The sequence below is a fragment of the Anastrepha obliqua genome, chromosome 4 (assembly GCF_027943255.1).
Source record: "Anastrepha obliqua isolate idAnaObli1 chromosome 4, idAnaObli1_1.0, whole genome shotgun sequence".
Lineage (NCBI taxonomy): Eukaryota > Metazoa > Arthropoda > Insecta > Diptera > Tephritidae > Anastrepha > Anastrepha obliqua.
The window spans coordinates 27,708,744-27,736,194 of record NC_072895.1 but is presented as its reverse complement, the minus strand read 5'-3'; the positions used below and the strand labels follow the sequence as shown (position 1 = coordinate 27,736,194).

General features: G+C 38.3%; 1 protein-coding gene across 2 annotated transcripts in view; it reads left to right on the top strand.

Moving 5' to 3' along the window:
• Window positions 1-325: 325 nt before the first annotated feature.
• The window catches only part of LOC129243692 (kinesin-like protein KIF13A), a 114,528-nt gene continuing 87,402 nt past the window's right edge, over window positions 326-27,451 (top strand). For both annotated transcript variants that reach the window (XM_054880898.1, XM_054880897.1), the window contains exons 1-2: window positions 326-502; window positions 3,343-4,293. In XM_054880898.1, coding sequence (XP_054736873.1) covers window positions 4,239-4,293 — 55 coding nt within the window. In that variant the 5' untranslated portion in view covers window positions 326-502; window positions 3,343-4,238. The remainder of the gene's footprint in view (window positions 503-3,342; window positions 4,294-27,451) is intronic.

The following is a 27,451-nucleotide window of genomic DNA, read 5'->3' as shown; positions in this document are numbered from 1 at the left end:
ATTAATTTTTATACAAAAAATTCACGCTTCCTTCAAATCAACTAATTCCTGCACATTTTCCGCTGAGCGCCTAACAACGCTCTGATGTGGGCTATGCCTTTATATTCTGTTCATCGTGAAACAAACCCAGCTGTAATAAATTTGCTAAACTGCTTTGTTATGGAAAATTTGTATTATTTCCTCACTGAACACATATCTTTGCGTTCTTCTTTTTGGCATATTCGCTCAAAGTACGCTACCAGTAGATGTCGCGCGACACAGTTGCCTTGCGTTTGGTTGAATTCCGTCTGCGATTCCAGGCAGAAGCAGTAGCAACAGCAGTAGAAATAAAGGTTGTCTATAAAGAGTCTATCCGTCAAACATGGCGCTCGTGTCAAGTGTTTTTCTTTTATACGTCGCTATTTTACCTGCTAAAGAATTGTGAAAAATTGCAATAAAACACTAGAATTATTTGCAAAAACTTGTTATATACGCGTCCATAAGCAGCAAATCGATATTGAATGTACGCGTAAAGTGTTAGTGTGTTGAATTAATGTGAAAATTAGCAAATTTTAGATGTTGAAGCAAATAAAGCAATTTGCCAAAGCAGCGATAAAATCGATTCATAAAGCCAGTGAAGGAATATATGAGAAAAATTGTGTGTGTGCGTGTGTGTGTAAGAAGAGGAAGAGAGAGCAAAAGTTAGCACAAAAGAGCATAGAAGTGATAGTTGTTGTTGTTGTGGAAGGGTGTTGGTGGGACGAAGGAGCTGTGCTTTTTCATTCTTCTTCTGTTGAGTTGTGTATTTGGTATTTGCCGGGGCAGGCGATGGGCGAGCAGTTAAAAGCCAACAACAACTACTACGCTTGAAAGATACACCCCATTTACACACGGAGACATCTGGAAGGGAGACACTGGAAATTCTCTTTTCATGTCTCATTCGCGGGCACACGGGCAAAATTGTTTTCGGCGACATTTTGACATTTAATACTTTAGCATCGTATGGTTCGGATGTATTCTCGCACGCGCTTACATGTAAAGCGGAAAACGTTCGTCAACAATTTCTTAAATATATGAATGAAAAATGCAAACTGGTTAAATAATAAATAATTTGTTGTTTTTTTTATTGAAATATATTTATAAATTCTTATACTTGAATAAAAAAAATTAAATTAAAAATACTTCATATGTAAATAATTAACTTAAAATTAACTTGAGTATCTAGAAATGCAGGGAAAAATTAGAAATCAACATAAACATGTCCCATAACTATTTTAAATTATACCTAATTTACTAGCAAAAATTATCGTGCATTTCCCAAGCAGCGTTCGGATGTTTGTCATCGTTGTTTTCTTCCGTTTGTATGAAAACCAACACATAACTTAGAACTTTCTTCCACAAAAGCAGAAAACGAATGAAGCATCTGTCAAAAATTGCTTTAAGATTGGAAATACGAATAAGAAGAGCAAAGCGTGTCGCCAGTACAGGAGACAAATTCCCTTCCCTCTTCCCCGGCCGTCCTTCACCCTCGAACAAAATGTTTCCCTTCCAGTGGAGACATCGTGTAAATGGGCACATAGCAATAAAAAAACAAACACCAAAGGAAGATTAAAGAACGTGTGTAGAGTGTGAGAGAAAGTAAAGTGATTTTGTGTATGTGTATTTATGTTTTAAGTCCCCATTGCGATTTATATGCGCTGTTTTGCGAACATTTTGTGTTTCTTTGCCCCCTTTGAAATGCGGTTTGTATTATTTCCTTTCAAACTATTGCAAATATTGGAGGGTGGTGGCGGTGGTGATGTTGATGGCGCTTCAAAATAGTCATGCAATTACGCCTGCTCCTAATGCGGATTTGGTGTGGTAGTGGGCCACAATTGGCCTAGTGCATTGTGAAGCTGTGAAAAAGTGGAGCGCTGCTTCCGATGAATAGCAGATTAGGCGCCGCAACAAAGAAAATTCGCATATGGAAAGAGAAAATAAATGTGAACATAGAATTGGTGCAATTTCATGTAAACCATACAACTTTTATTTAATAGTGTTAAATACATACTGAACAAAAAAAAAAAAAAACAAAAATAGTAAGCGAAATTTCGCCCTCTACTTGGGCTTGTGCAATTAATTACACGAAATTTGCTGCTTTAATATTCAAGTGATGTGGTAATGAATAGGAAAACATTCTAATTTGAAGCAAATATTAGTTGGAATTACTAGAGCAAATATATAAAAAATACATACCTACCTACAATGAAGTGTGCCAGGCTAAACAAACGAACGCTTGGTTGGCACGCGAACTGCGCACCTTGCTGCGCGAATTGATGTCCTTCAACAATCAACACACCAACGAGCAGACGAGCCATAGCAGCACGTCTTCGAAACTACAGCTGCGTTACTTTTTTCGCTTTGTATTCTGCTTATGAAGCCAATTTTGGTGCGAGTAATTTCAAAAAAGGAAAAAAAAAACAAATTTTATAAGTGAAGTTGTAGGCAAATTACAAATGTGTATGAAAGGCATGCGAAAAATTATAGCAGACTGTGGCGCTTGTGCGAAAATCTGTAAGACTTGAACAACCGTTCGTGCTGTTGTTAGCCCAAACTCTGTTAGAGAGAAAACTCCACTGTTATATCTGCATTACAGCGACTGACTGACTAATTGTCAAGACAGAATCAGGCACTTTTAATGGTTTTAAAAAGCATATGAGACAACAAAAATTTATGCGGACAATACTCCATTAATTAGTAGCAATGCTGCAACTATAAAAAGCCACACTTCCAAATGGCTCGCTGTCCACAAAACAGCAATAATTTAATAAAAGGCTGCAATGAAACGTCCGTTGCTTTGGTGTTGCGCGGAACTGAACTGACGAAAGAAACTTCGCGTGTCTTGCGTAAACATTCATATGAATATTTTTATTTCGAGGGTAGATATTTTATTACATTTCGTTAACATATGTACATATTTAGATTCTAGTCTGTTTGTAGGTACAATAAGTGTGTGTGTATATACACACTTTTCACCTTTTCACTCAATAACCCATCCCTTTTAATTAAATTGAAACGCTCATACGACTGAGTCACCTGAAAACGAAAACAAACCAAAAAAACTGTCAAGCCATATTTGCTTGTCCATCATCGTCAAGACCAAAACAAAAAATGAATGCGACAACCAACTTGCAACGTTTCAGCTTGAACCATTCCCACCAGCACCCGTCCGGCAGCAGTAGGCGGCTTATTGCCTGACATTCGCGTGTGTGCTCCTCTACTTCATTATTTTGCTGCATTTGTGCTTCAATGCCTGCGAACGAGTCCTCGCTGTGGCCTGTAGCAGTCGGCGCAAAGTGTTAATAAATTTTTTTCGCTTTTCAGGTATATTTTCTATGTCGTCGAAGCAGTTGAATGCATTGAAATATGTCCGGTTTATGTGAAAAAAGAAAGAACTAAAACGCAAAAGCATAAAACTAAAAAATAATCAAAGGAATTAAGTCCAAATATAAAATATTCCAAACAACGCAAACGTAATCCATTCAAGTTTCATTTGATTTTTGTGTAATAAAAAAAGAAAGTGGGGAAGGTGCGGCGCAGTGCTTAGAGCAGCGCTTTGTGGTGCACACGAAGCAAAGGCTAATAACAAATATAGTATTTCGCTAGTTGTTGTTAACGCGTCGCAAGGCTCCAACGTCGACTTCGTCACTCGTTTGCTACGCCGTTCACCGTTCGCCGTTGTCGTGCTGTTTGGCGTTCTCACTTATCGCACATCCGACCGTCATTCATATCGTCAACGTTGTTTCCGTTGTCGTCAAAGTCAACAACAATAATAACTACAACAACAACCACAACAACAACTGGAACGTTAACAACACTCACCGACTGCCTGTTGGGGGGGTGGAGCACGTCAAGTGCGGCGTTCGCCGGAGGATATATTCACAAGCAAAACTATTCACTATACTCCCACAGCGCCCCAGCGCCGCAGCGATAGAATAGCAGCCGTCTTTGGAGGCCGCGGCATTCAGTGGCGCACCACCACCACCAGCAGTAAGGCCAAGCGGCGGTTCACACAAACTGAAAAACTCTGTTTCGCGCGCGTTATTCAGAGCTGTTTTTTTGGTTTTGTGGGTAATTTCTGCGTTTTCGCCATTCCATGCTTTGTGGAATTAAATCCGCATAGCCACAGAAAAACTCGAGTATACATAAAATCGCACATTGACGTGGAGAGTGTAAACAGGCTTACACCAAAAGGAATATATACTTAACTAAAGTACACCATGTCAACTGATAAAATCAAAGTTGCTGTGAGGGTGCGACCCTTCAATCGTCGCGGTAAGTCTAACACAGTACACTATGAAGATTATTCATTACATGATTAAATATGTGCGTATGTATGTACGTATGCTGCATGCATCCATATATCTTATTAACATATTTGTACACGTACATACATACATACAGGTACATATGTTTCTTTGGTCCTAAAAATTATATAATCTGCGCTAAATGCAAGAAGTTGTTGAAGTTCAATTTTTCGTTTTGCAGGGGAGCTCTTTCAAAGTTAAAACTATTTATTTATAAATTTGTCTTGATTTTAGTGCAGGTTACTAAATCCCATGCAACGAAAGGTATACGTTTAACCCTGCCTTGGGTACCCAGGTCTGGCCAGACTGGCTTTTTCGACTTTGGACGTGATTTTAACATTTTTCTTTTATAACTAACGACTTGAAATTCCAGATAGCTTCCTAAAATTTAGTTTTCTATCGATTTATGTAAATAACCTTTTAAAAAAGTATGGACAAACAGCACGAAAAAAGGCCAGATCCGGGTGCCCAACCAAAGGTTTTAAAATGGGTGTCCAACGGAGGGTGAATCCTGAATTTATTTTATGCGCCATGAGTTAGGCACCGTAACATAACGTTTGGTTCATCCCACAGCGCCAGTTCTGCTTACCAAAAGTGGCCCACTGTGCACATTATATCATAACCTCAAACTTCATATCAAGAAACGTGAGGTTCTTACCCATTTAAAGTTTGAAAATACTACATGGTCCAATAAGCTCATAAGGTGAGAGGGTAAAAACTATTTTTTCAACCACATTTCATTTAGTGGAACAACACTTTTTTCTTTGCAAACGGTCCAACAAGCTGGCATAATACTCGCCGGTGACCGTTTTGCCCTTTTCAAGATAGTCGATGAAGATTACACCGCAAGCATCCCAAAAAATGCTGGCCAAGACCTTTCCAGCCGATTATTGCGTCTTTGGACGTTTTGGTCGGATTTGGCCGGCTTCCAACCACTCTGCCAACTGTTTATTCGACTGTGGCGTGTAGTGATGGATCCATGTTTCGTCCATTGTTATGAATGGACGCAAAAACTCGCTTGGATTGCGGCGAAACAGCTTCAAAAAATGCTCAGAATCCATTATTCGTTGTTATTTTTGGTTCATTGTGAGAAAACGCGGCACCCATTTTCCGACTAGCTTTTTCACACCCAAATGTTCATGCAAAATCGGTCCTACTGATTTTTTTGATGTTTTCTGGAACAACTGCTTCATTTGGACGTCCTGAACGCGCTGCGTCCTCAGTGCCCGTACGACCGCATGTAAATTCACGAAACCATCGTTCAAAGGTTCCGATCGACTGAGCGGAGTCCGAATAATACTTTCCACAGTGTTTTTTTTTAATTAAAAAACAGTGTTTTATCAATACACGAAATTCTTTTGAATCCATTTTTTCACAAAACCAAAAGTAGCTTCACTTAAACGACTGTAGTTCACAAACTAATCGGCAAAATGTCATGAAAATTTGACAAGTAGCTCCTAAAGGGCGGTTCTCACTAAATACCATATGCTTTTGATATTGACGCCGCCATCTATGCCCCACCTTATGAGCTTATTGGACCATGTAGTAGGTTAAAATCGTTTCGACTCTAAGGCCTAGAATTATTTGCTTTACCAGATAAGATTGATTTACATAAAGCCATAAAAAAAGACTTATGACAATTTAAGATGTTTTCAATTAATTATTTCCGTGTGGTTTTAAGCTCTCGTTCCTCGACACAATTTTATATACCAGGTTGTTTAATAAAGTTTGCGGTTCGATAGCTTAGGTTAGTTTATGGTGGTAGTCGGTCTGTACGACCAAATCACTTAGACCGTAGATGTTCGTTGTGATACCACTGTGCGACACGGTAACCTTGTTCTTTTATCTTTATGAAACCATTTTGAGGCTCTTATGAAGCGCAGTATTGGTCTAATCCCCACGCCAGAGGGGAAGAGAATTGAAAACGCGTTTACCTAGACAACCTACTCTGATTTTAGCTAAGGCTGGACAATTGCAAAGGAAGTGCTCAACTGTTTCATCCTCATCTCTACAACTTCTACAATATTCATGGGAGAATACTCCACAAGGAATGCCTGCCAAATAGCCAATGACCGGTGACACAAGCCACGACCTTTGAGACATAATTTCTTGAGAGGCTAAGCAATTCTTTTGTCTTTTTCATGTTTATTTGCGGCCATGCGGTTCGATAAGAAAACCACAATTTTATGGCTCGAAATACAGTTTATTATTCAGTATAGACTCCCTAAACATCAATGAACTTGTACCAGTGAGATTTCAATTTATGTATTCCATCGCTGAAGTGAGATTCTGGAAGCGCTGCAAAATATGCTGTTATGACCTCATCTTTTGATGAAAAACGCTTTTCACGCATGATTTTTTTTAGGTTTTCAAACAGCTGGCAGTCGCTAGGGGCCAAATCTGGTGAATTCGGTGGATGCTCCAATAATTCGAACTTTAATTCATCGATTTGAGCCATTGACAAACTCCTCTTTTCCTGATGAAAAATATTTTTTTCTTTTGTCAACTGTTTTCACGAAGTTTTTCCCACAGCTGGTCTAAAAAGTTACAATAATATTAAGAATTTGTTGTTTTACCAGTTTGCAAGTCAACCACAAACAAAATTCCTTTTGCATCCCAAAAAACAGATCCTTATTAGCCGATTGATCGATTTCTGGACACGAACTCGTTTTGGAGCCTAAGAACCAGCTTCACACCAGTCTTTAGCCCTTGGCTTTGATTAAAGATCATGTTGATAGACCCATATCTCATCCATAGTGATGAATCGAAGTTCAAAATGCACTTTATTTGTTCGAAAACGCTCTAAATGTTGCTGAGAAAGTCGCTTTCTAATGTGTTTTTGTTCCGTTGCTAGCGAATTCGGCACCCAATTTGCACACACCTTTCTGAAACCCAATACTTCAGTCAAAATATTGCTTACACTGCCCAATGAGAATCCTAAGGCTTCTACTGAATCTTTTTCAATCACTCGATGCTTTTCCAATACGATTTCCTGCATTTTCTCTACGATTTCTCGTGTTGTTGCTGTTTTTGGACGTTCTTGACGTGAATTGTCTTCAAGGCTTGTACGACCACTAATTCAGCAACCCATTTTTCTTCTATACTATTTACTTGATGGCGAAAAGTTCGTTCATAAATTTCCGCTGCTTTTAAACCTTCCAAAAATAAAAATTCAATTATTCGGCGATACTTTATTTTTTCCACTGCGGAAAATACTGGGACACGTCGCTACTAAATGGCTTGTAAACAAAGAATGAATGGACAGATTGAAATGAAACTTCGCGTACGTTCATATGATGAGTGTACCAACATAAATCAATATGTTCAATCGAACCGCAAAACTTATTAAACAACCTAGTATACCAAAGCTTAAGTTATTCGAATCGCAATTAACACTTCAAGCGCGATATGCAGAAGTTTTCCATATCCGAAACTCTGCGTTAGCGTTCTTATCTCTATTTATGCGTAAACCGATTTAAGCAATTTCTTGTTTTCACCACGGTAGCTTACACTTGTGTACATATGTAGATACGCGCCTGTTTTTATGTCCAATATTTACTCCATGAATAAGTTAGGAGCTGTCACTCTTGATTATAATTCATAGCCAAACCGTATTTGCGTATGTCGCTATTAAGTCGATGGGACAGCAAAGTTTCCAAGTAGGTACAAGATAATTAAGCAATAAAAATGGGAAGTAAAATGATGAGGGAGGGGGGCGAAGGTAAATATATTATTTTAATGAGTTCCACACGTAAATTTGACAATAAAAATATTGAGATGATATATAATATATACCTATATATATATAATTGGCGCGTACACCCTTTTTGGGTGTTTGGTCGAGCTCCTCCTCCTATTTGTGGTGTGCGTCTTGATGTTGTTCCACAAATGGAGGGACCTAAAGTTTTAAGCCGATTCCGAACGGCAGATATTTTTTATGAGGAGCTTTTTCATGGCAGAGGTGATAACCCAAAGTAAAAATCAATACCGTGAAAGGACTTTTCACGACTAGGGTTAGCTTGTAATTGTTGTAGCTGTGCAGAAAAATACTTTTTATAATTGTACAAGGTGGCGCAAAATTAATCAACCAAATGGGTTTTCGAATAACTTTCTTACTAAGTAAAAAAAATTACTAGGAAAAACGCAACAATTATTTATGTAATTTTACAAGGTGGCGCAAAATATATTATCCAAATGGGTTTTTGAGCAACTTTTTGGATTAGAATTAGGATGGTGATGGTTGTATTAGTTTGTGATGGTTGTATCTGTACAGAAAAATTGCAACAATTAATTTTACAATTGTACAAGGTGGCGCAAAATTAATCATCCAAATAGGTTTTTGAGTAACTTTTTTTACTAAATGTAGAAATGACTGGGTTTAGCTTGTGATTGTTGTAACTGTACAGACAAATATTTTTTATAATTGTACAAGGTGGCGCAAAATTAATCATCCAAATGAGTTTTTGAGTAACTTTTTTACTAAATAAAAACATTACCAGGATTAACTTGTGATTGTTGTAGCTGTACAGAAAAACGCATCAAATATTTTTATAATTGTACAAGGTGGCGCAAAATTAATCATCAAAACTGGTTTTCGAATAAATTTTTTACTACATAAAAAAATTACCGGGATTAGCTTGTGATTGTTGCTGCTGTACAGAAAAACAGCAACAATTATTCATGTAATTGTACAAGGTGGCGCAAAATTAATCATCCTAATTGGTTTTTGCATAGCTTTTAATAAATGTTTTTAATAACTTTAACTAAATTTTTTTTTTAATTTTTTGTAAGGGAAATCTTTATTTTCACCTTTACGCCACCACCATTGCTTGTCTGTTTGTATGCTGCAGCTGTCTAGTTCACGCGTGTAAAAATTATAGATCTTCCGATAGGGTGATTAATTTTGTGCCACCTTGTAGACTGCTGTTATTACAGCTACTCGACCAATAAGGAATTTTTTCTTGGCATGCAGTTTTATAGCCCATTAATTTTTTTTTTTTAGGTCTCACGCTTTTTTTTCGATACGAAATTGGCAAAACTTCTTTTTTTTGTTTTTTATTTTGTAGTCACTTGAAATTTGCAAACTGCTTATACTAAAATTGGGCTCTAACACTGTTTCACCAGAAAAATCCTAAAAATTCTAGTTGAAAAGTTAACAATTTTTATGGAATTAAAACAAAAAATGTACACATGGGCTGAAAAGTCCCTGGCCTAACACATAGATGGCACTAGCTTTATTGCATTCACCTCTTTTTCCGTTAGTACTAACCTTCAACAGACAGCTGTTCAAATTTCATGATATTTCATTAATTAGTTCGTGAGTTATTGTGCTAAGAGTGGCGCTACTTTTGTTATTTTCAAAGCAATAGATCAAAAAGAATTTCGCGTTCTCATATTACTCTGTTTCTTGATGTGAAAAAATACCGTTCAAGCGAAGCAATGGCTTGAAAAGTGTTGTGGAGACTCCACTCCATTAGAAACAACAATAAAGCAATGATTTGCTGGCCTCAAACTTAGTCGTAGAGACATCGATGAGGCACAATGCAGTGGACGTCTGGACGTCTAAATGAGGCGACAACACAAGAAAGCGTTTGCTTACTGTTGACCAAAAACAACAACATGTTGCTGATTCTGAGCAGTGCTTGGCCATGTTTAAACGTAATAAACCTGAATTTTTGGGTCGGTATGTGACAATGGATCAAACATGAATCCATTATTTCACTCCGTAATCAAATCGATCGCCACCTGAGTGGTACTGGTGCACCTCCTCCGAGCACCCGAAAGCTTAACAATCGGCTGGAAAGGTTATGTGACCTCGGTATTTTGGGATGTGCGTGGTGTAATATTCATCGACTAGCTTGAGAAGGAAATGCCGAGCATTTGTTAGGCGTTATTCTTCGCAATTCCCTGACCCCTGATCTCACTCAAGATTCTGTACTCTTCATTTCACCGGTCTAAATTGGAATACGCTGCTGTTGTCTGGAGCCTTATCAAACTGTTCATGTCGACTGGGGAGAGTGCAGAAAATATTGCTACGTTTTGCCTTGCACTTCTTAAATTTTTCTCAATCGATTCCATCTCCAACGCGAGTTTGCCAATTAATTGGTTTATTATCATTAAATACCAGACGATCTCATTTGTCTTTTTCATTTCTTCTCGGCATACTTTCGGGTGAAACTGATTGCTCTGCCCTTCTTGGGTAAATTGGTTTTAGTGTGCTATGTAGAAACCTTTGCAAATAAGTTAAACTCCCTAACTATTGCACTGTTTTTCAAGCTGAGATCCTTTCTCTAAAGAAAGCAGCAGAGCTGCTATGTGCAGAAACAACAATTAACTGCGCAATAAACTTCTACGAAGATAAGCAAGCGGGTGTAAAAGCGATCAAATCATATTGTCTATCATCCAAAAATGTCCATGAATTTAAGGATGCAATTAAAAAGCTCGCTCGTAATCGCAGACTTTGTGTATATTGGGTTCCGGAGCATAAAGGCATAGAGGAAATTGAGATAGTGGACGAAATGACTAAAGCAGGCGCGATTCTTGCAGGTGATCAAATCAGGTTAGGTACTTAAATCCCTGCGCACAATTCGAGAAGAACTAGAGGAGCACATGTTGAGAAAGACGAAAGGCAGACGGCTTAGTTTAACCAATTGCAGGAAACAATGACGCCCTATGTTCCATGAGGGATTAAGGACCTGAAGAGAAAAAGGTAACAGGTATAATCGGTTATATCGTTCGATAGAAGGAGCTGTAGAACTGTAGTTGGTCTACTAACAGGACACTGTCTAGTTGCAGCTCATGCTTACAAGCTAAATCCAACTCTTGACGATGCCTACAGAAAATGTAATGAGCCGGGTACAAGACAAACCCTGACCAAAACTAGACTATGCTACCTGGGTGCTCTTAGTTTTGAAAGACTAGAATGTATCCCTATCCCTGGAATGGAGCTTGAACGACTCGTGAAATTCGCGAACAGGACGCATCTTGGGTAACATATTTTCGCTATATAAAAAAAAAAATAATAATAATAATAAAAAAAACCAAAAACAAAAAAATAAATAAAAATAAAAAAAAATACAAAGAAAAGTAAAAAATTAAAAAAAATTAAAAAAATTAAAAATAAAAAAATTAAATAAAATATAAAATAAAAAAACAAAAAACATATTATAATAAAAAAAAAAAATGAAAAACAAAAAAAAAAATAATAAAAAAATAAAAATAAAAGAAAATTTTAATAAAAATAAAAATCTGATGGACCAAAATGGCTTCGGCCAGGATAACCTAACCTAGAAATCTTCGCAAATTTCAAATTTTTCGTATAGGCTTAAATAAAACGCTTTAGAAGCTAATGCTCCAATAAATCGAACTTTGACTGACTTGAATTATTTTTAAAAAATTTTAGTGCTAGACTTATTGGATCCAAACTCAATACTCTATAATAAAGGGTTTTCAAATAAGAGGTGTTGATTTGATATTCAAAGAAAAATGCTATTTTTTAATATAAATGATCGGATGTTTATTTCATTATAAAGAGGAAGGTACGCCGTTAATAGTGGAAAATAACATGAGGCAAAGGACCACGCCGAGCTCGCTTACAGGACAATATCCTTTTCATGAAATTTTCCATAACCGAATTGCAAAGTGGCTGCCCTATGTCCTCGATAGCATAAAAAAAATAAAATAAATAATTGGCGCGTACACTTCTGTTAGGTGTTTGACCGAGCTCCAAACGGCAGATATTTTTATGAGGAGCTTTTTCATGGCAGAAATACACTCGGAGGTTTGCCATTGCCTGCCGAGGGGCGACCGCTATTAGAAACATGTTTTTATTAATTTTGCTTTCACCGAGATTCGAACCAACGACCTCTCTGTGAATTCCGAATGGTAATCACGCACCAACCCATTCGGCTACGGCGGCCGCCCATAGCCTCATGAATTCCATCTGTGAGGTGTTGAATCGTCCCTCGGCTGTTGGCTGTTGGCGTAGACCTTCTCTTTGACGTGGCCCCAAAGAAAAAAGTCACAAGGTGTTAAATCACAAGTTCTCGGTGGCCTACTGTGATCACCTCTTCTTCGAGAAAACACGGTCCGGAAACTTTTCGCGTAAAAGATCAATGATTTCGTTGCTTGTGTGGCACGTAGCGCCGTCTTGTTGAAAATAAACGTTGTGGAGGTCAATGCCATCCAATTCTGGCCATAAAAAATCGTAAATCCTCTCTCGATAGCGATATATAACACCTGTTATTGGAAAACCCTTTAGATTGAAGTACTATTTATTGTGTAATAATTTAGTATCCCAAATTTTTGTATTTTTTAATTTTTCCTAATGTCTGTACCATTTCACTCTAGACTTAAATAAATAGGCAACTCAAGAAAATATTGACCCGCTATTTTAGATGAAAAACTATGAAGTTGGTTTGTCCCTTATGGCTACATATTTCGCTTAGTGTACATCTGCGTGCGTTGCATGTTTTTCTCAAGCTATTACGAATATTTACCTATTTCTAATACCACAAAAACAATTTATGTACATGAATAATGTATGGCGTTAGGTTGGTCCTGGAAAATATCATCAAGATCAATATCGAATAGCTTCATTTCAGTATTAAATTATTGCATAACAAACTAAACCAGCGGCATTTTGTTTTTGGTGGATATCAAATGTGCGGATGGTAGCATCGCTATAAACGACAACACGCATTTCAGGGCAATAAATTACCCGACATTTATGACTACTTAAAGAAGGGCATTTGGTCATAAATAAGTAAATCCTAATAATTCATGCTTTGTCATTTTATTTCACATATTTTTGTTTTATTTTTTGCTATTGTTTCTCAAAGTTACACCAAAAAATATTACATTTGTAACGATTTGGCAACGATTCCTTATCTACAATCAAGCACACAGGCTATATGCAGTATTACACTTGCCAACAATTTTTTGCAGGTTTGCTTAGTGAAGTAAACACACAGTGCTGAGAAAAATTCTAGAAATCATTTAAAGGGTTAGGCTACTCTGGTTAAAAAAAATTTAAAGATTCACCTAGGACTTTGAAACTGAAAAATATTTGTGTTAAGGTCTATGTAGGGCTTCAAAAATGATATTATAACTCAAACAATTTTCAGCCGATTTATTTAGAATTTGAAATATGTATTTAAAAATCAAATGTCCGAAAAATGTGTAGAATTTTTTTATACCTATCTTTTGTATACTATAGTTTATATATATCTAAATGAGCAATATTTGTTATTAAGAACTGTAACTTAAAAAAAAAAATATAAGAAAAAACTTAAAAAAAAGAAGAAATATATTTAAAAGACGAAAAAAATAATAATAAATAAAAAAAATATAAAAAGTAATAAAAAAAATAAATAAAAAAAAAATATAAAAAAGTAATAAAAAAAATAAATAAAAAAAATATAAAAATTAAAAAAAATTATAAGAAAAAACTTAAAAAGAAAGATTAAATATATTTCTTCTTTTTTTATGTATTATTATTTTTTTCGTCTTTTACTTTTTTAATTTAAATAAATTTATAAAAATAATTAAGAGTTTTCTGTAACTTTTTTTATATATATTTTTTTTCTTTTTTAAGTTTTTTTTTATAAATTTTTAAAATTTTTATAATTTTTATTTATTAATTTTTTTATATTTTTTTATATATTTTATTTTTTTATATATATTTTTTTATTTATTACTATTTTTTTAGTCTTTTAATTTTTTAATATTAATTAATTTAATTTAAAATTCATTGGAACTGTTTGTACTGCCGCGCACCGAATGGTTGTAAGCTCTAGCAGTAAAATTTTGTAAATCCAAATAAAGCCCAAACAAATGAAGCAGTTGGATTATTTAAAAGAATGCTAATTGTTTTTAACACGTTGACTGCCGAGCGAAATTTGCTGGTTATCACACAGCGCCGCAAGTGTGCATCACCACCACACCAAAAACAATGCGCCGGCACCCATTGCCCGGCGCGGCGCCATTGAAAAGCCATGCGCCGGGCAATGGGTGCCGGCGCGGCAGTCAACGTGTTAAAGACGAGTGAGTATTTTACAACTTTTATTCTAATTTTGCCGCATCGTTGGGTTGAAAATGCTTTCGCACCATATAGTAACTGTCGCTACTACGTGTGTAGTGATTCAACTAAAAATATGCCTCCTTTTCTCTAGGATTTTTCCTTCCACCTCGGGAATGCCTACGCTTTGCTTCGAGGTAGAGGCCCAAGACGGCGTCCTAAGAAAGACACTTACTTACTCGTCCTACGTCAAGGGTCGCCTGTTTTGAGAAACCTATCTTCAGCATAAGTTTCCATTTCACGCTTCTTTTTTCGGATAATATCCTCCACAAAATTTGCGACGGCATTCCATTTTTCTTCGACTATCATAATTTTCTCGATTATTTCTTCAGGTGTATATACAAGCTCGTTGCAGAGCTGTTCTCTCTATGTTCCACCTCTCGCATTTAAAGAAGTGTGATCCGCATCATCATACTCAGTGTCTCCATATATGCGGTTTGGTTGGCTCACTTTCCCCATTCGCCACAAATACTTGCGAAAGGACCCATGTTTCAGACATTAACTGTGTGAGGTAATAGTTAACCTCACCGTGCTTTCTTTCTACCCACTTTTGTAGATCGGGTATTAGTCTCGCTGTCCATCTACCGTACCGTTCAGAGTTCCATCTTGCCTACCAAAGTGTAATAAAAATAATGAAAATGTCAAGCAAGGTCAAGGTGAATATATTAAAAGTGATATCACACAGATGATAGATTTACCAGGTCTGCTATTTAGCTATGGTGAAAAAGAAATATGTGAGATGTGATGCTATCACGTCACATTAGAGATTCGGCAGCCGAATTCCGCACGACCATTTCACATGCATTCACAAACTCGTTGTTGTTGTTGTAGCAGCATAAACTTTCCCCGTGCATATACGAGGAATGCTGCTGAAGTGACAGTCCTTGGCCGGATATAAATCCGGGTCGTTCCGGTTATGTAGAACCAACTGTCGTGGGAGCGTTCACACACTCGTCGAAGCAGTCGTTGTTCGGACAGCAACGAAGTGTCAATGGTTGATTTTCTTTCGTATATCACCAACACAATCTCATTTGTAAACACATCCCAAGTGATTTCAGTCTATCAGCTGATTCTGCCGGATTCGCTCAGAGCCGTATAATGGTCTGTTAAAGGGCACACCTCTAAAAATCTTTCCATCACGGTGATACCAGTAGACCAACATAATTTTGTTCGCTAAGACGACGGAGCATATCGGATAAGATACAATCCCGAACTCGATGCATTGGTTCAAAATGGCAATATGCTTTATAAAAAGTGAACGAATCAGATGGCTGGGACACGTTTACGGAATGTCCAAATGGAGAACTGCCAGCATAGCGTTCCATAGGCCAGTGGTTGGACGGAGAGGTCGACGGAGACCAAACCAACGCTGGATTGATGAGGTCACAGCCGACTTACGACATGCGGAGAATAGGGATCGCAAACTAAAAAGGCGTAGCAGAGGATCGATCGGAGTGGAGAACAGTATTTGTGTATCTGCAATGATCTGCACAATACTGTAAGGCTCCTTATAATGATGTGCATTAGGAGGATCTCAGCACAAAATGAAATAAGGCAAGGTCGTTCCATTCGCACCGTCGTCTTTTGTTTCTAACTCCTACTGCATGTGGGCTATTCAACGCAGTTCCCCCTTTTCATTTTTTTTGTTTTTGTCGTGACTTTCTAATGTACAAAACGTTATTGTTAGTCTAGGCCTTAGGTACAGTGGCTGTTTTACGTCGCACCTAGGCCAAATAGAGACGCCTGGTGGTAGGATCCTTACTCAACTTGGTCCTCCTTATATCCTCCTGCGGACTTTATAAACCTAGTTAGTCTAGCTAATTTTATATCTGTAACATCCACGATGCTGTCCAGAAAAGCGAGCCTTGCACCCGCATAGAAGGTGTTCAAGTGTCTCTTCCTTTTCTACATCTTGACAGCCTCTTCAAAAGTCAAAATATGGTACTGGCATGACTTTCTATAAGACATTGTCCAGATAGGACTTCTACTTTCCTGTTAAATTTAAGTGGACTGTTGTTGCGACCCATATTCCTTCCTCCATCGCCTTCAGCAAGCAGTTAAAAGATAATTTCTGGTACTTAAGAGCATAAATTGAAGCATACAAAATATGGCAGCGAAACAGTTCGTTTGTTTTTTAGTTCGAAATATTGAAATATTAAAAAGGAATTTCAGAAAATAAACTCTCTTAGTTGAGTAAAGTTGAATGCTGTAACCAGTTTACTGCTTAAAAAACATCCGAAGTTTTGTACTGATGAAATATTATCTCTTACCGAAAATTGCCAAAAGATTGCCGATAATGTCGTGCCAACACCACAAATAGGAGGAGGAGCTCGGCCAAACACCTAATAAAGGGTGAAAGCTTAATTATTTATTTTTTATTTCAATATTTATAAAATAAATTTTATTTTTATATAATAAATTATATTTTATAAATATGCTTAAAAAGCGGCTAAGGTTTTCGATTTATCTCTAATAAACGGAAATTCTGTTTTGTCAAATCAATTACAGTTAAAATTGCAACTCTCTTAGACGAAGATCTTAACGATATTGATTGCAGTGCTGAATAAGGACTCGGACTTGTCCAATCTTAGCTGTGTATTCAACCTTTTTGTCTAAGTCCCAATTTACACAGGGAAACATTTTGTTCGTGGGAGAAGGACGGACGGGGAAAAAAGAGGGGCTTTTGTTTCCTGTACAAGCGACACGCTTTATTCTTCTTATTCGTATTGGCAAACTTAAGGGGTTAGGGGTAGTCAAAATTTTCAAAAAAAAAATGGATTTTTTTGCGTTTTCTTAAAGTGTAATATCTTAAAAATATTGTGTGAAAATTTGAAGCGAATCCGACAAATACTTTTCGAGTTATTCAACAATTAACAAAGGGCGCTCGGGCGCTCCGGAGCTCGATTGCAAAACTTTAAATGCGCTTTTCTCAAAACTATGTGTTTTGAACTGGTGATCACTGTAACTTAAAAACCGCTTTGTAGATTTCAATAAAATTCATACTGCTTTCGAAAAACACAAAAAATTCGTGCTTAATCGAAGGAGTTTTTTTATTTCAAAAATTTCAATTTTTTTTAAACAATCAATTGTCGGTTTTTTTTTTCTCGAAAAACTGAAAAATATGTCCTGAGGCCGTCAAATTGTTAATTTTAACAAAAAAAAGCTTTGATCAGGCACAAGATTATCTATTAATAAAACTTATTTCTGTTGTCCGATTGATTTTAGATGAATCTCCAAGGACTTGTGATGATCACCGCAAGGGACTTCTGGAGAAACGGGCTCCACACAAATAGCGATAACTTTTGCAATTATTAATTTTTTTGTTGAAATTTTCCTAAAGTCAAGTCGAAACATGATGTATTAATGCTATGTTTTTATTTTTTTAAAATAAAGCAATTGACCAGCAAAAAAAAGTATTGAAAATTCTAATTTTTTCGGGCCTCTGACTACCCTTAACCCCTTAAAGAAGTAAACAAAAGCAACGAATGTTGCCGAAAACAATTTTGCCCGTGTGACTGCAAATGAAACATCACAAGATAATTTCCAGTTACTCCCTTCCAAATGACTCTGTGTAAATCGGGACTAACCTTTGACAGAACGATCTTGACATCTTCCAGTTTTCACATTTGTTCTACTGGTCGATTGCCAGAGTTGCATATTCGTCGGCCTTCCTCATGGGCACAGATTTTCAGCAACATTCTTTACAATTCTTAATTCCAACTATTTTGCATTCTATTGCCTATTATTTAATGCATCCTGACCAACTGCAAGTTAGCGTTGTTTTCAGTCCGAAATGTGATAACTTACAACAAATTCAATTTCATTCAGCCTTTCATTATTTTGATTTTCATTTTAATTTATTCCTGACCCACTCGGTTAAAGGGTTAAGGGCTTGAATACTAATTTGTTAGACTTTCATATATTTTGCACGCCACTGCACTAAATGCAGCTCCTGCTGGCTCCAGATTTCTCTCCAAAAGCAGCGATTGCCTGCCCAATGATGCGAAATAACCGAAAATAATGTAGTTCGTTTCCACTTTTTGTGAATTTGGATGTGTAGCAGCGTAGCCACTTCCTTTTTGCGTCGGCTATTTGGCAACTTCTACGCTTATCGCCTCTATGTTCCATATTTGAAATGGTAGGCAACTCGCCTGTCACACATGAAACTGTCTAGATGTATGTATGTATGTGGCAACGAGGTAGCTCATAGATTACACTTGGGAGTTCAATGCCCACTTGATTTTGCACGACAAACCAATAAAAAAAACTCGGCGGAAACGTCCCATGGGCAGAAAAGAAAGAAGAAAAAATGGCACCAGCTATTTGGTTTTTTTTTTTTGTCTTCTGCGAATGTGGAAACTGTAGGTATGCTCCGCACTCAATTTGTTTTTTATTTTCATGATGGCTTTTATTTTCTTTCCTCTTCTGATCGGTTTTTTGATATGATTTTTGACACTCGATTTTGGTGGTTTATTAGTCAACTTGCGGCTTCAGCCAGTATGTTTGGGTCAGCAATAAAAGTACGAATAGAGAGTTCAGACCAAGACACACTTACTTATGTTTACACAGCTTTCCGGCAATTTTTGTATCTGAAGCGTTGCTGATTCGGATTTGTTTATCAACGCAGAGTTAAATAAACAAGGAAGGGCATTGAATGACGAATGTCTCAGAAAATAAAAAAACATGGATGTGTATGTATGTGCATATGTATGTCTAGTCTTTTCGAAGCTGGAGCATGAAAACGTCATGGCGGGTCAATGAGTGGATGAAATCTTCTTTATATTTTTCTACTCGAGTTTTGTTATAGGAAAGGTACCAGGATTGCAGCTTCTTGGCTTATTTAAAGTGGCAATTATTCTTCTAAAAAGGCAACCAAGGCATGTTTCTTTCCTCAGAAGTTGTCGTATCTGTCGTAACAAAAACTTCAAGCCGAGTGCAAAGTTCTGCAAAAGGATTCGTTTTGTTTGGACGACAAATATTCATAATTAGGATTCTCGAATTTAGATGAAATATGCGACGTTTCGTTCGACATCTTTTGCCACTTTTAATTGTGCCAATTTTATAATTCGGGGATTAAAGAAATTTTCGTTCGAATTGGCAACAGACTTCATCAATTTCTTTTCGGCAACCGCTCTTGAGGCCAGTTCGTTGGCATTTGAGAAAATTTTGTAAAGTCTGAAATGCTGATAATCGCTTGAACTAGATGATAAAGGTAGCATATTTAAAAATAAAAAATTATTGGCAAGGGGTTGTCGATCGGGAAGAAAAGAACTCCTTTGACTTCCTGGAAGCGTTGATACTGGCCTTGTCCTTTTGAAATTTAAACTCAGCATCCGCGTTCTCTTCCAAATGGTCAAGGAGCATATTATCTAACATCTCAATACGAGAGGGGTGCAATAAGTACCTATGTTAGAAATAAGACAAATTAAAAAAAAAAAATTGTTCAACCTAGGGGACCTTTTAGAAAGATACACGCCTCCAAAAAATAGGATTTTACGAACTCTGCAAAATACGCTTCTCGTGTCTTGACGCTGACTTCCTCGTTTGAACTAAATTTTTTTCCCGCGAGACATTTCTTCATGTTAGGAAACAAGAAAATGTCGCAGGGAGTCAGTTCGAAGGAAAACGGGGGGTGCGGCAGCAATTCATTACGCAATACATGCAGACAACTCCGGATGAATGTGCTGGTACGTTATCGTGGTGAAACAGGTCCTTCCTTTTCACTAAATGTGGCTGTGCCTCCTTCAATTCTTTGTGAAGGTCCAAGGTGCAATAACTCACTACAGTATTGTCCAGTGATCGTTCTTCCTTTTTCTAAAAAATTCATAAGGATAACGCCATTCGCATCCCAAACAAGCATCGGCATGAACTTTCCTGCCGATGGGGCTGTCTTCGCCTTCTTTGGAACGGATTCACCGGAAGAAATTCATTGTTTTGATTGTTGCTTAGTTGGTGGTGTGCAATTATGCGTCCTCAAGTTTCTTCAACGGTGACAACTCGTCACAAAAATTCCTGCGGATCTCGCTTAAATTGCTCCAAACACTGCCTCGAAGTTAACAGCCGCATCCGCTTGTTGTTGCTTGTGAGCAATCGCGGCACCCATCGGGCCGACAACTTTTTCATCGTCAACTTATCACGTAAAATATTATATTAATTGTCGTTCGGGTCGACACACCCATGGCCTCTGCTACTTTGCGCACTTTCGTCTGTCGATAAGCAAAAATCATGTCGCGGACTTCTTGAATGGTTTTCTCGGTAACCATGTCTGTCGAGCATCCTGATCGCTCCTTATCAAAAATGGATGTTCACCCACTTTTAAATTCGTTGAACTAATATCTAACTGTGGTCATAGAAGGCGAAGCGTCTCCGCAGGCTGAAACACAATGGGAATTGGTACGGCCCCTGTCCGGCATTGGACAACAGAGTAGGCATGGACTTCGATCCAACGATCCTCGCCATGCTCCTTGACTCCATACCATCCAGAGTCGTACGTGACAAGAGATACAGAGGCTTAACTGTGGTCAAACTTAGAAAATGAGCCCGGCAAACACTGTTCTCGCATTTTCACGGATGACTCCAAGACCGAGCACTGCTCCGGCTCTGGTGTTTACGTGGAATCAAGCGGGACAAAACTACACTTAGCCCTTGGAATGTACGCATCTGTGTTTCAGGCAGAGGAGTATGCTGTTCAAGAAGCGATGAACTTTGTTGTGGAAAACAGGTGGAGAGGCAAATCTGTATGTGTCTGCAGCGACAGGAAAGCTGCGCTCATGGTTACATCAAGGGTAGTTGAGTCCTGAGAATCCAGGCTGAGCTGTGTCGGTGCACATAATATGCTGATGCTAACATGGGTCCCGGGACACGTGGGTATCGTGGTTAACGAGACCTCTGACTCTTTAGCTAGAATTGGTTCTAAGGCCATTTTTTTGGCCCGGAGCCCGTTCAACCACTCCCTTCTGCACCCATCAAAGCCACGGTTAGGAAACGGGTTACGCTAATCCACAAGTGAGCCTAACAGGCTGAGAGAGGCTGCAAATGGACACAACTGATCTTACCTGTCATGTCCGACCGACTGTCGCAGATGCTCCTGTCATTAAGCAGAAGAGACTGTAAGCAGCTGGTTGGACTGATGACGGGCCACTTTCTATCGGCAAAGCACATGGAAAAGGTAGGCATCTCATACAGCGCACTCTGCCCAGCATATGGAGAGGAGGGTGAGACTGCGAACCACTTTCTGTGCGTCTGCCCTGCTTTCCCTCGAATCAGGCTTGAGGTCTTTGGCGCTGATGTGTTAAGAAGCGACCAGTTGGGCTCTTTGGCACCAATAGATCTACTCTCAGATTTCTTCGAAGGTCGGGTGGATTTAAAGAAATGTCAAAAGGGAACCCGAGTGCAGTACAATTGACTTAATTGTGTCCGAGTGCTATATTTGCTAGTCTGTAGAAAAGTAAGCTTAAAAAACTCAAAAATAACGGATAACTTACCACCAGAACAAAAAAAAAATAAGACTGCATTTAATCAAATTATGCGCCGTTAATCAACGAATTAGGCACATTTTAGTATTTCGCTACAGTTGGGTTCTTGTTTGGGCTAATTATGGTACTCACTGCTGATTATTTACCAACGCGCTTAATAAAAATAGCAGTAATTAGTTATAAGCCACAGGTTAATCACCTACCCTGCCAGAAAGCAAAATAGATTAACGAAACCAACGCAAGAAAAGTCGTGTCGAGGGCCTATGCTCCCGAGAGAAGTAAACACAGAACAAAAGTTATTTAGAGTGGACACATAAACAGTTATTTTTTCTCGGTTTGTGAACGCAGCTAACCAGCTTTCGCTCACTGTATACGGCGTTATTCATTAGCGCATTCTGAATTATTTAGTAGCGAAAAATATTTATTACCGTCAGATCTCACATACTTGGGCAAACCATTTCAATGGTGCTTGCGTTAGTAGTCAAAAAATTAATTAGCCAATGTGCTGCAAAAGACGTCCATAAAATCGTGGCGGGTACCGAATCATGAATCTATGTATGTTTGTATGTTTAAAGCGTTTCCTTTTACTGGGCTCTCGGCATACATGGTCGCCCTCGTATTGGTGCCTACATGCCATCCTGTACATCGGTATTACGCTCCCTCTGGTATGTGTGTGTGAACACATTCGGAATATCAGTTGGATTCTATTTGATTTACCACCTTAGTGTCAGCCCTCAGCTTTAGAATTGTCGCACATTTTATATATTTTTTTTTATTGTTAGTTCGCAAATGTGTTGAGGCTTCTTTCTTATTTCAGTTCGTTTGTGGTTTGACCGAATTTCGCTTGGCTTTACTCTACTTATTTCGCATACACACACACTCACAGCTACGTAGTACGCACACACATACGCACACATTCACTCTTTTGGTGCTAACGCCACGTCTCGAATTTGACATTACATTCCGTCATTTCACGCAAATTTTCACTTTACCTGCTACGTTTAATGCGTCTGCAATTAAATATGGCTGTAAAAAATAGAAACGCAAATTGAAATTAATCCAAGCGAAATTGCATATAATATTTGGAAAACAGTAACAACAAAAGACGAAGTTATTAGCGCTGCTGAAATCGAAGGTGTAAATTTGTTGCTTAAACTGGCAACAACTTCAATGCTGGCATGTGCTGCTATTTGGCTCAGCTGTTCGGCTGTCAGTCAGTCTGTCAAGGCCCATATTTATTTGTCTGTTCGCTTATTTGTTGGCTGCTTCGCTGTTTGGTTATTGATTCGTTCTCGCGTTCGTGTTGGCAATTTAATCAATCAGGTTTAACAATTGAGTGCGCGATTTCCATTTTCCACTATCCGCTGCCGGATTTGCTGCTATCGACATTTTCTTAACAACAAATAGTTAACAATAGTTCCGATTTTGATTAGTTTCTTCACCGCCTTGGTTCCGCCTCCCGGCGCACTATTTAATCCCCTTGCATTGAACGCATACATATTTCTTCAACTTTCTATTTCCTATTTTTTGTATTCGCTTCGCTTACATCTCCCTTGTAACTATTAAGTGCATGTACAGGGTCTTTCAAGTTTGATACTATTTTCTAGCAGTGCTTTGGTTTGACGAGCGACCGACGTAACCGAATGTCATTGGTGCGTGACTACCATTCGAGAGTGGATAGGTTCGAATCTCCGCGCATGAAACAGCAAAATGATAAACAAAGTTTTTTCTAATAGCGGTCGCCTCTCGGCAGGCAATGGCAAACATCCGAGTGTATTTCTACTATGAAAAAGCGCCTCATAAAAAACAATTTGACATTCGGAGTCGGCTTAAAACTGTAGGTTCCTCCATTTGTGGAACAACATCCAGACGCAAATCAAAAATAGGAGAAGAAACTCGGCCAAACACTTAATAGAAGTGTATGTGCCAATTGTTTTTTTTTTTCTGGGTCGATAAGTAGGAGTTTAACCTGCTGCAATATCCATAACGCAATTGGGTCAAAGTTGTGGAAGTTTCGCGAGCAAGCTGAAACTCTTTGTCTGCAATACGTGATGCTTGAACTGCGATAACAGCCTTCAGAGGTCGGGAGTTTAAAACAGGTGGAGAGAGTCCCTCTCCCGATGTCGTTTAGTGTTAGTCTGCAGTCCGTCTGGTCCAGTAGTTGTTAACGTATGATGGTATGGATTCTAACGATATATTTGGTGGGAGAGGTAGGGCTCGAAATGCCTGCGGACTTACAGCGACCGTTGTCTAGTGGTGTAGACACTCAAATAATCCCTCCTCTTCTTCTGGGGAGACACTCCTTCCTTCTGCATTATTTCGGGAGGCCCCAAAACGGCATCCATAAAAAGGACCAATTCTATTCACCCACGTCTGGGTTCACCATAGACGGGTCTGGGTCCGCTTGTTTATACGGATAATTCTTTCCGCGAAGCCACTGATGATCTCCCACGTTTCTGCGCTACTTAGCATCTTGTCGATTACATTTCTGGTGGTTATGTGAACGACTGCATTCTCCAGCGCTCGACGTTCTTGTTCGCAACGCATACATTGGAAAAATGTGTCTTCGGCGGCATCTCCGTACATGCAGGGGGGTAATCGCATTTTTCTATTTTGAACAGGTATTTCTGGAAATACCATGCCCCGAAAGCATTGGCATTTGGGTTGCATAAAAATTTACTTCACCGCTTTTTCATGTGGCGACGTCTTTTATGAGCCTAGCCGTCCATCTGCCGCGTGTTTCGTTAATCCAGCGGTCCTGCCATAGCCTTAGCGTTTCATCCCTTATTTCGCGCGCTGCAGGTTTGCTAGCTCTTTAGCACTTAACCACACTAACATAACAAAATAACTTTTTCCTTTCAAAATACGAAAGAAATGCTAAGAAGATGGCGAGTACAGAATCAGGTACAATAAGGAGTCTCTGCCTTCAAAATGTCAATAACTGGGGAGTGAAAGCGTTTTGTAGAGTCCCTATGTCCCATCAAGGAGGATAGCAGTTAAGAGAGTCTCTGCAATGACGCGAAGATATTGTAAGATTTATCAAATCGCAACGCATCAGATGGGCAGGTCATAACAACCGCTTGAATGACGGTAGGCCACAACAACGGTAGGCTGGACCACTACAATCCTTTATGCTCAACACCCTGTGCCAGATCGAGGACATTTTGAAAAAAATAGGCGTCAAAAACTGGCGTCACTCTAGCGCTGGATCATATTGAACCAGCTAAAGCCCACCCCGGGAGGCTATAACGCTAATAGAAGATGATGAGGACCTGGCCCAAAAACTATTATATTTTGAACTAATTACTTCATGGCCATCTCAGCGATACAGTTTGTTTAAATTCACCAGAGACAATCAAAGCTTTGAAAGATAATATTCGGCGCGGAATTGCCTCGATAGACGTCCAATTGTGGCCAAATGTCACGAAAAAATTTCATATTTTTCGGGAGATATTTGGAAAATCTAATTTAACATTCATAAATTTGATACGGCCCATTAGAAATATCAGTAAATCCCAATGGACTGCCATTAAAAAAATATGTCTTAACTCGATCTTGAAATACCCGTTACATTTATACATCTTATGTGTGTGTATTAGTGTGTATGCAAAGTGCGAGCGCATTGTTGCATTGGCCTTCTCTACTTTCTATGTCGATTTATATCGTTTTATACTTTTGTTATTATTCTTTTTGTTGTTTGTTGTTGTTGTGCATGCTGTTGGCATTGTGAATCCCTAGCAAACGAAATTTTATTATGTCAAACACTGGTAGAAAAGCAAAGGCTTTCGGAGAAGGTAACAGCAGCAGCTGGAGCGTTGTAACAATCAAGCGCCATTGCCACCATGCCGCATACAAAACCCCAATTCCCCTTCACCCCCACTGCTTAATACTTTGCTTGCTGTGTGAATGAGCCACTCAAGTTCTTTCTCGTTAAACGAGACACAACAAAAACATAGTTCATTATTGTGAAGAAAAAGCAAGTAAGAAGCAATGAGTAAATATAAAAAAAAAATTAAAACTACAAATCGTATAAAACGCTCAACAGCCACAATGTATAATAACCACAAACACAGGCAGGCAGGCAAGTCGATGGGTAGTGAACAGCAAATTCAGCATTTTCTTGCATTCGCGCAGAGTGAGTGTTGGCTTTTGAGCCCAACCTCCACCTCTCCGCATTAACTTTGTGCAGGTTTTTCGGTTTTTCAGCGTTTGCTTCAGTGCTTTTAAAGTGTTGTTGGTTTCTAAAGCCATTCGATTGTGTGCGTAAAGTGTTTACATTAAGAAATTTCCATAATTTCGCACAAAGAAAAGCTTGCGAAATTTCTATTTCTATTTTTGCTTTTCGTTTTTATTTGCATTTCCGCTGTGAGAGTGAATTAAAAATGAATCGAATTGGTCGTGCTTCGTTAAGGAGTTTTGCACAGCTCGGTAAACTTTCTGGCACAGCATTAATGGCACTCTCAGCTAACTTCCTTGACATAACACTAAGTTATTCTTTTGAAAATGGAATACTCGTAAAAGTAATAGAACTCAATTAAGTTTGGCATAGTCTGTGTCAGAAAAATGGTTAGTGAAAAAGAAATGTCGTATTTGTGATCGAAATTTTACGCTTTATTTAACGACTTAGAATTATCCGATTCAAGTCAAATATGCCCCGTTTTGTTAGTAAACTTTTTGCCATTTAGAAGGCAACTTCATTATCCCCCTTTATAAAACCCCCCCCCTCTACGTGATCCACTTTTCATCGCCAGTCACCATCCGCTTAAAAAATGGGTCAAGTTCGTTCCGTTTAGGTAGAGAATCGCGAGCGTTGATTCAGTCCAAGAGATTTTTTTGCGTCAACACGTTTGGCACCCAAACATCCAGCTTTTTTTGGAATCCAATCTTCTGCAAATGGTTCCAAACGGTTTTGTGGTCTACACCTAGTTCCTGACTAATCGAGCGATTGCTCACATGCCGGTCTCTTTGGATAATTTCAACGATTTTATCAGTCTCTACGACGATTGGCCTACCAGTACGGGGTGCATCTTCGACATCTACTACACCAGAACGAAATCGATCGAACAAACTGCGAGTAAGTCGAGAAGTCTTATCTTCCTTATAATGTAAACTTACTATGTGAGACGATGGTAGAGTCAGAACGAATTTCACTTCTTCGATTCAGTCTCTCAGTGTCACTGCTAGAGAAACCAGCAGGCTTTTTTTATATTTTTTATTTCATCCTATGCACGATGGCTAAGCGATCTAGAGATGATACGTTAGATAGTTCTGACAAATATTACTTTGAATCTGATAAGACGGAAGATGACGGCATTACTTCGTCAATTAGAAGTGAAATCCGTGGAATAAGGAATCCACTCAAGCATTTCAACATTAGCAGTGATAGCAGTTTGTTTATAATTATTTTTTGAATTTATGAAAAAAATTTCTTGTGCTAAATAAAACCTTAGTTTTTATAACGTTCAACGTATTTATTTTTTTTACTGCACAATTCAATACCTCGCGTCCTCAGCGACGCTTGCCGTCGAGCGGCTCCGTCCCCAAAAGGTTAATCGAAGGAATAAGCAAAATAA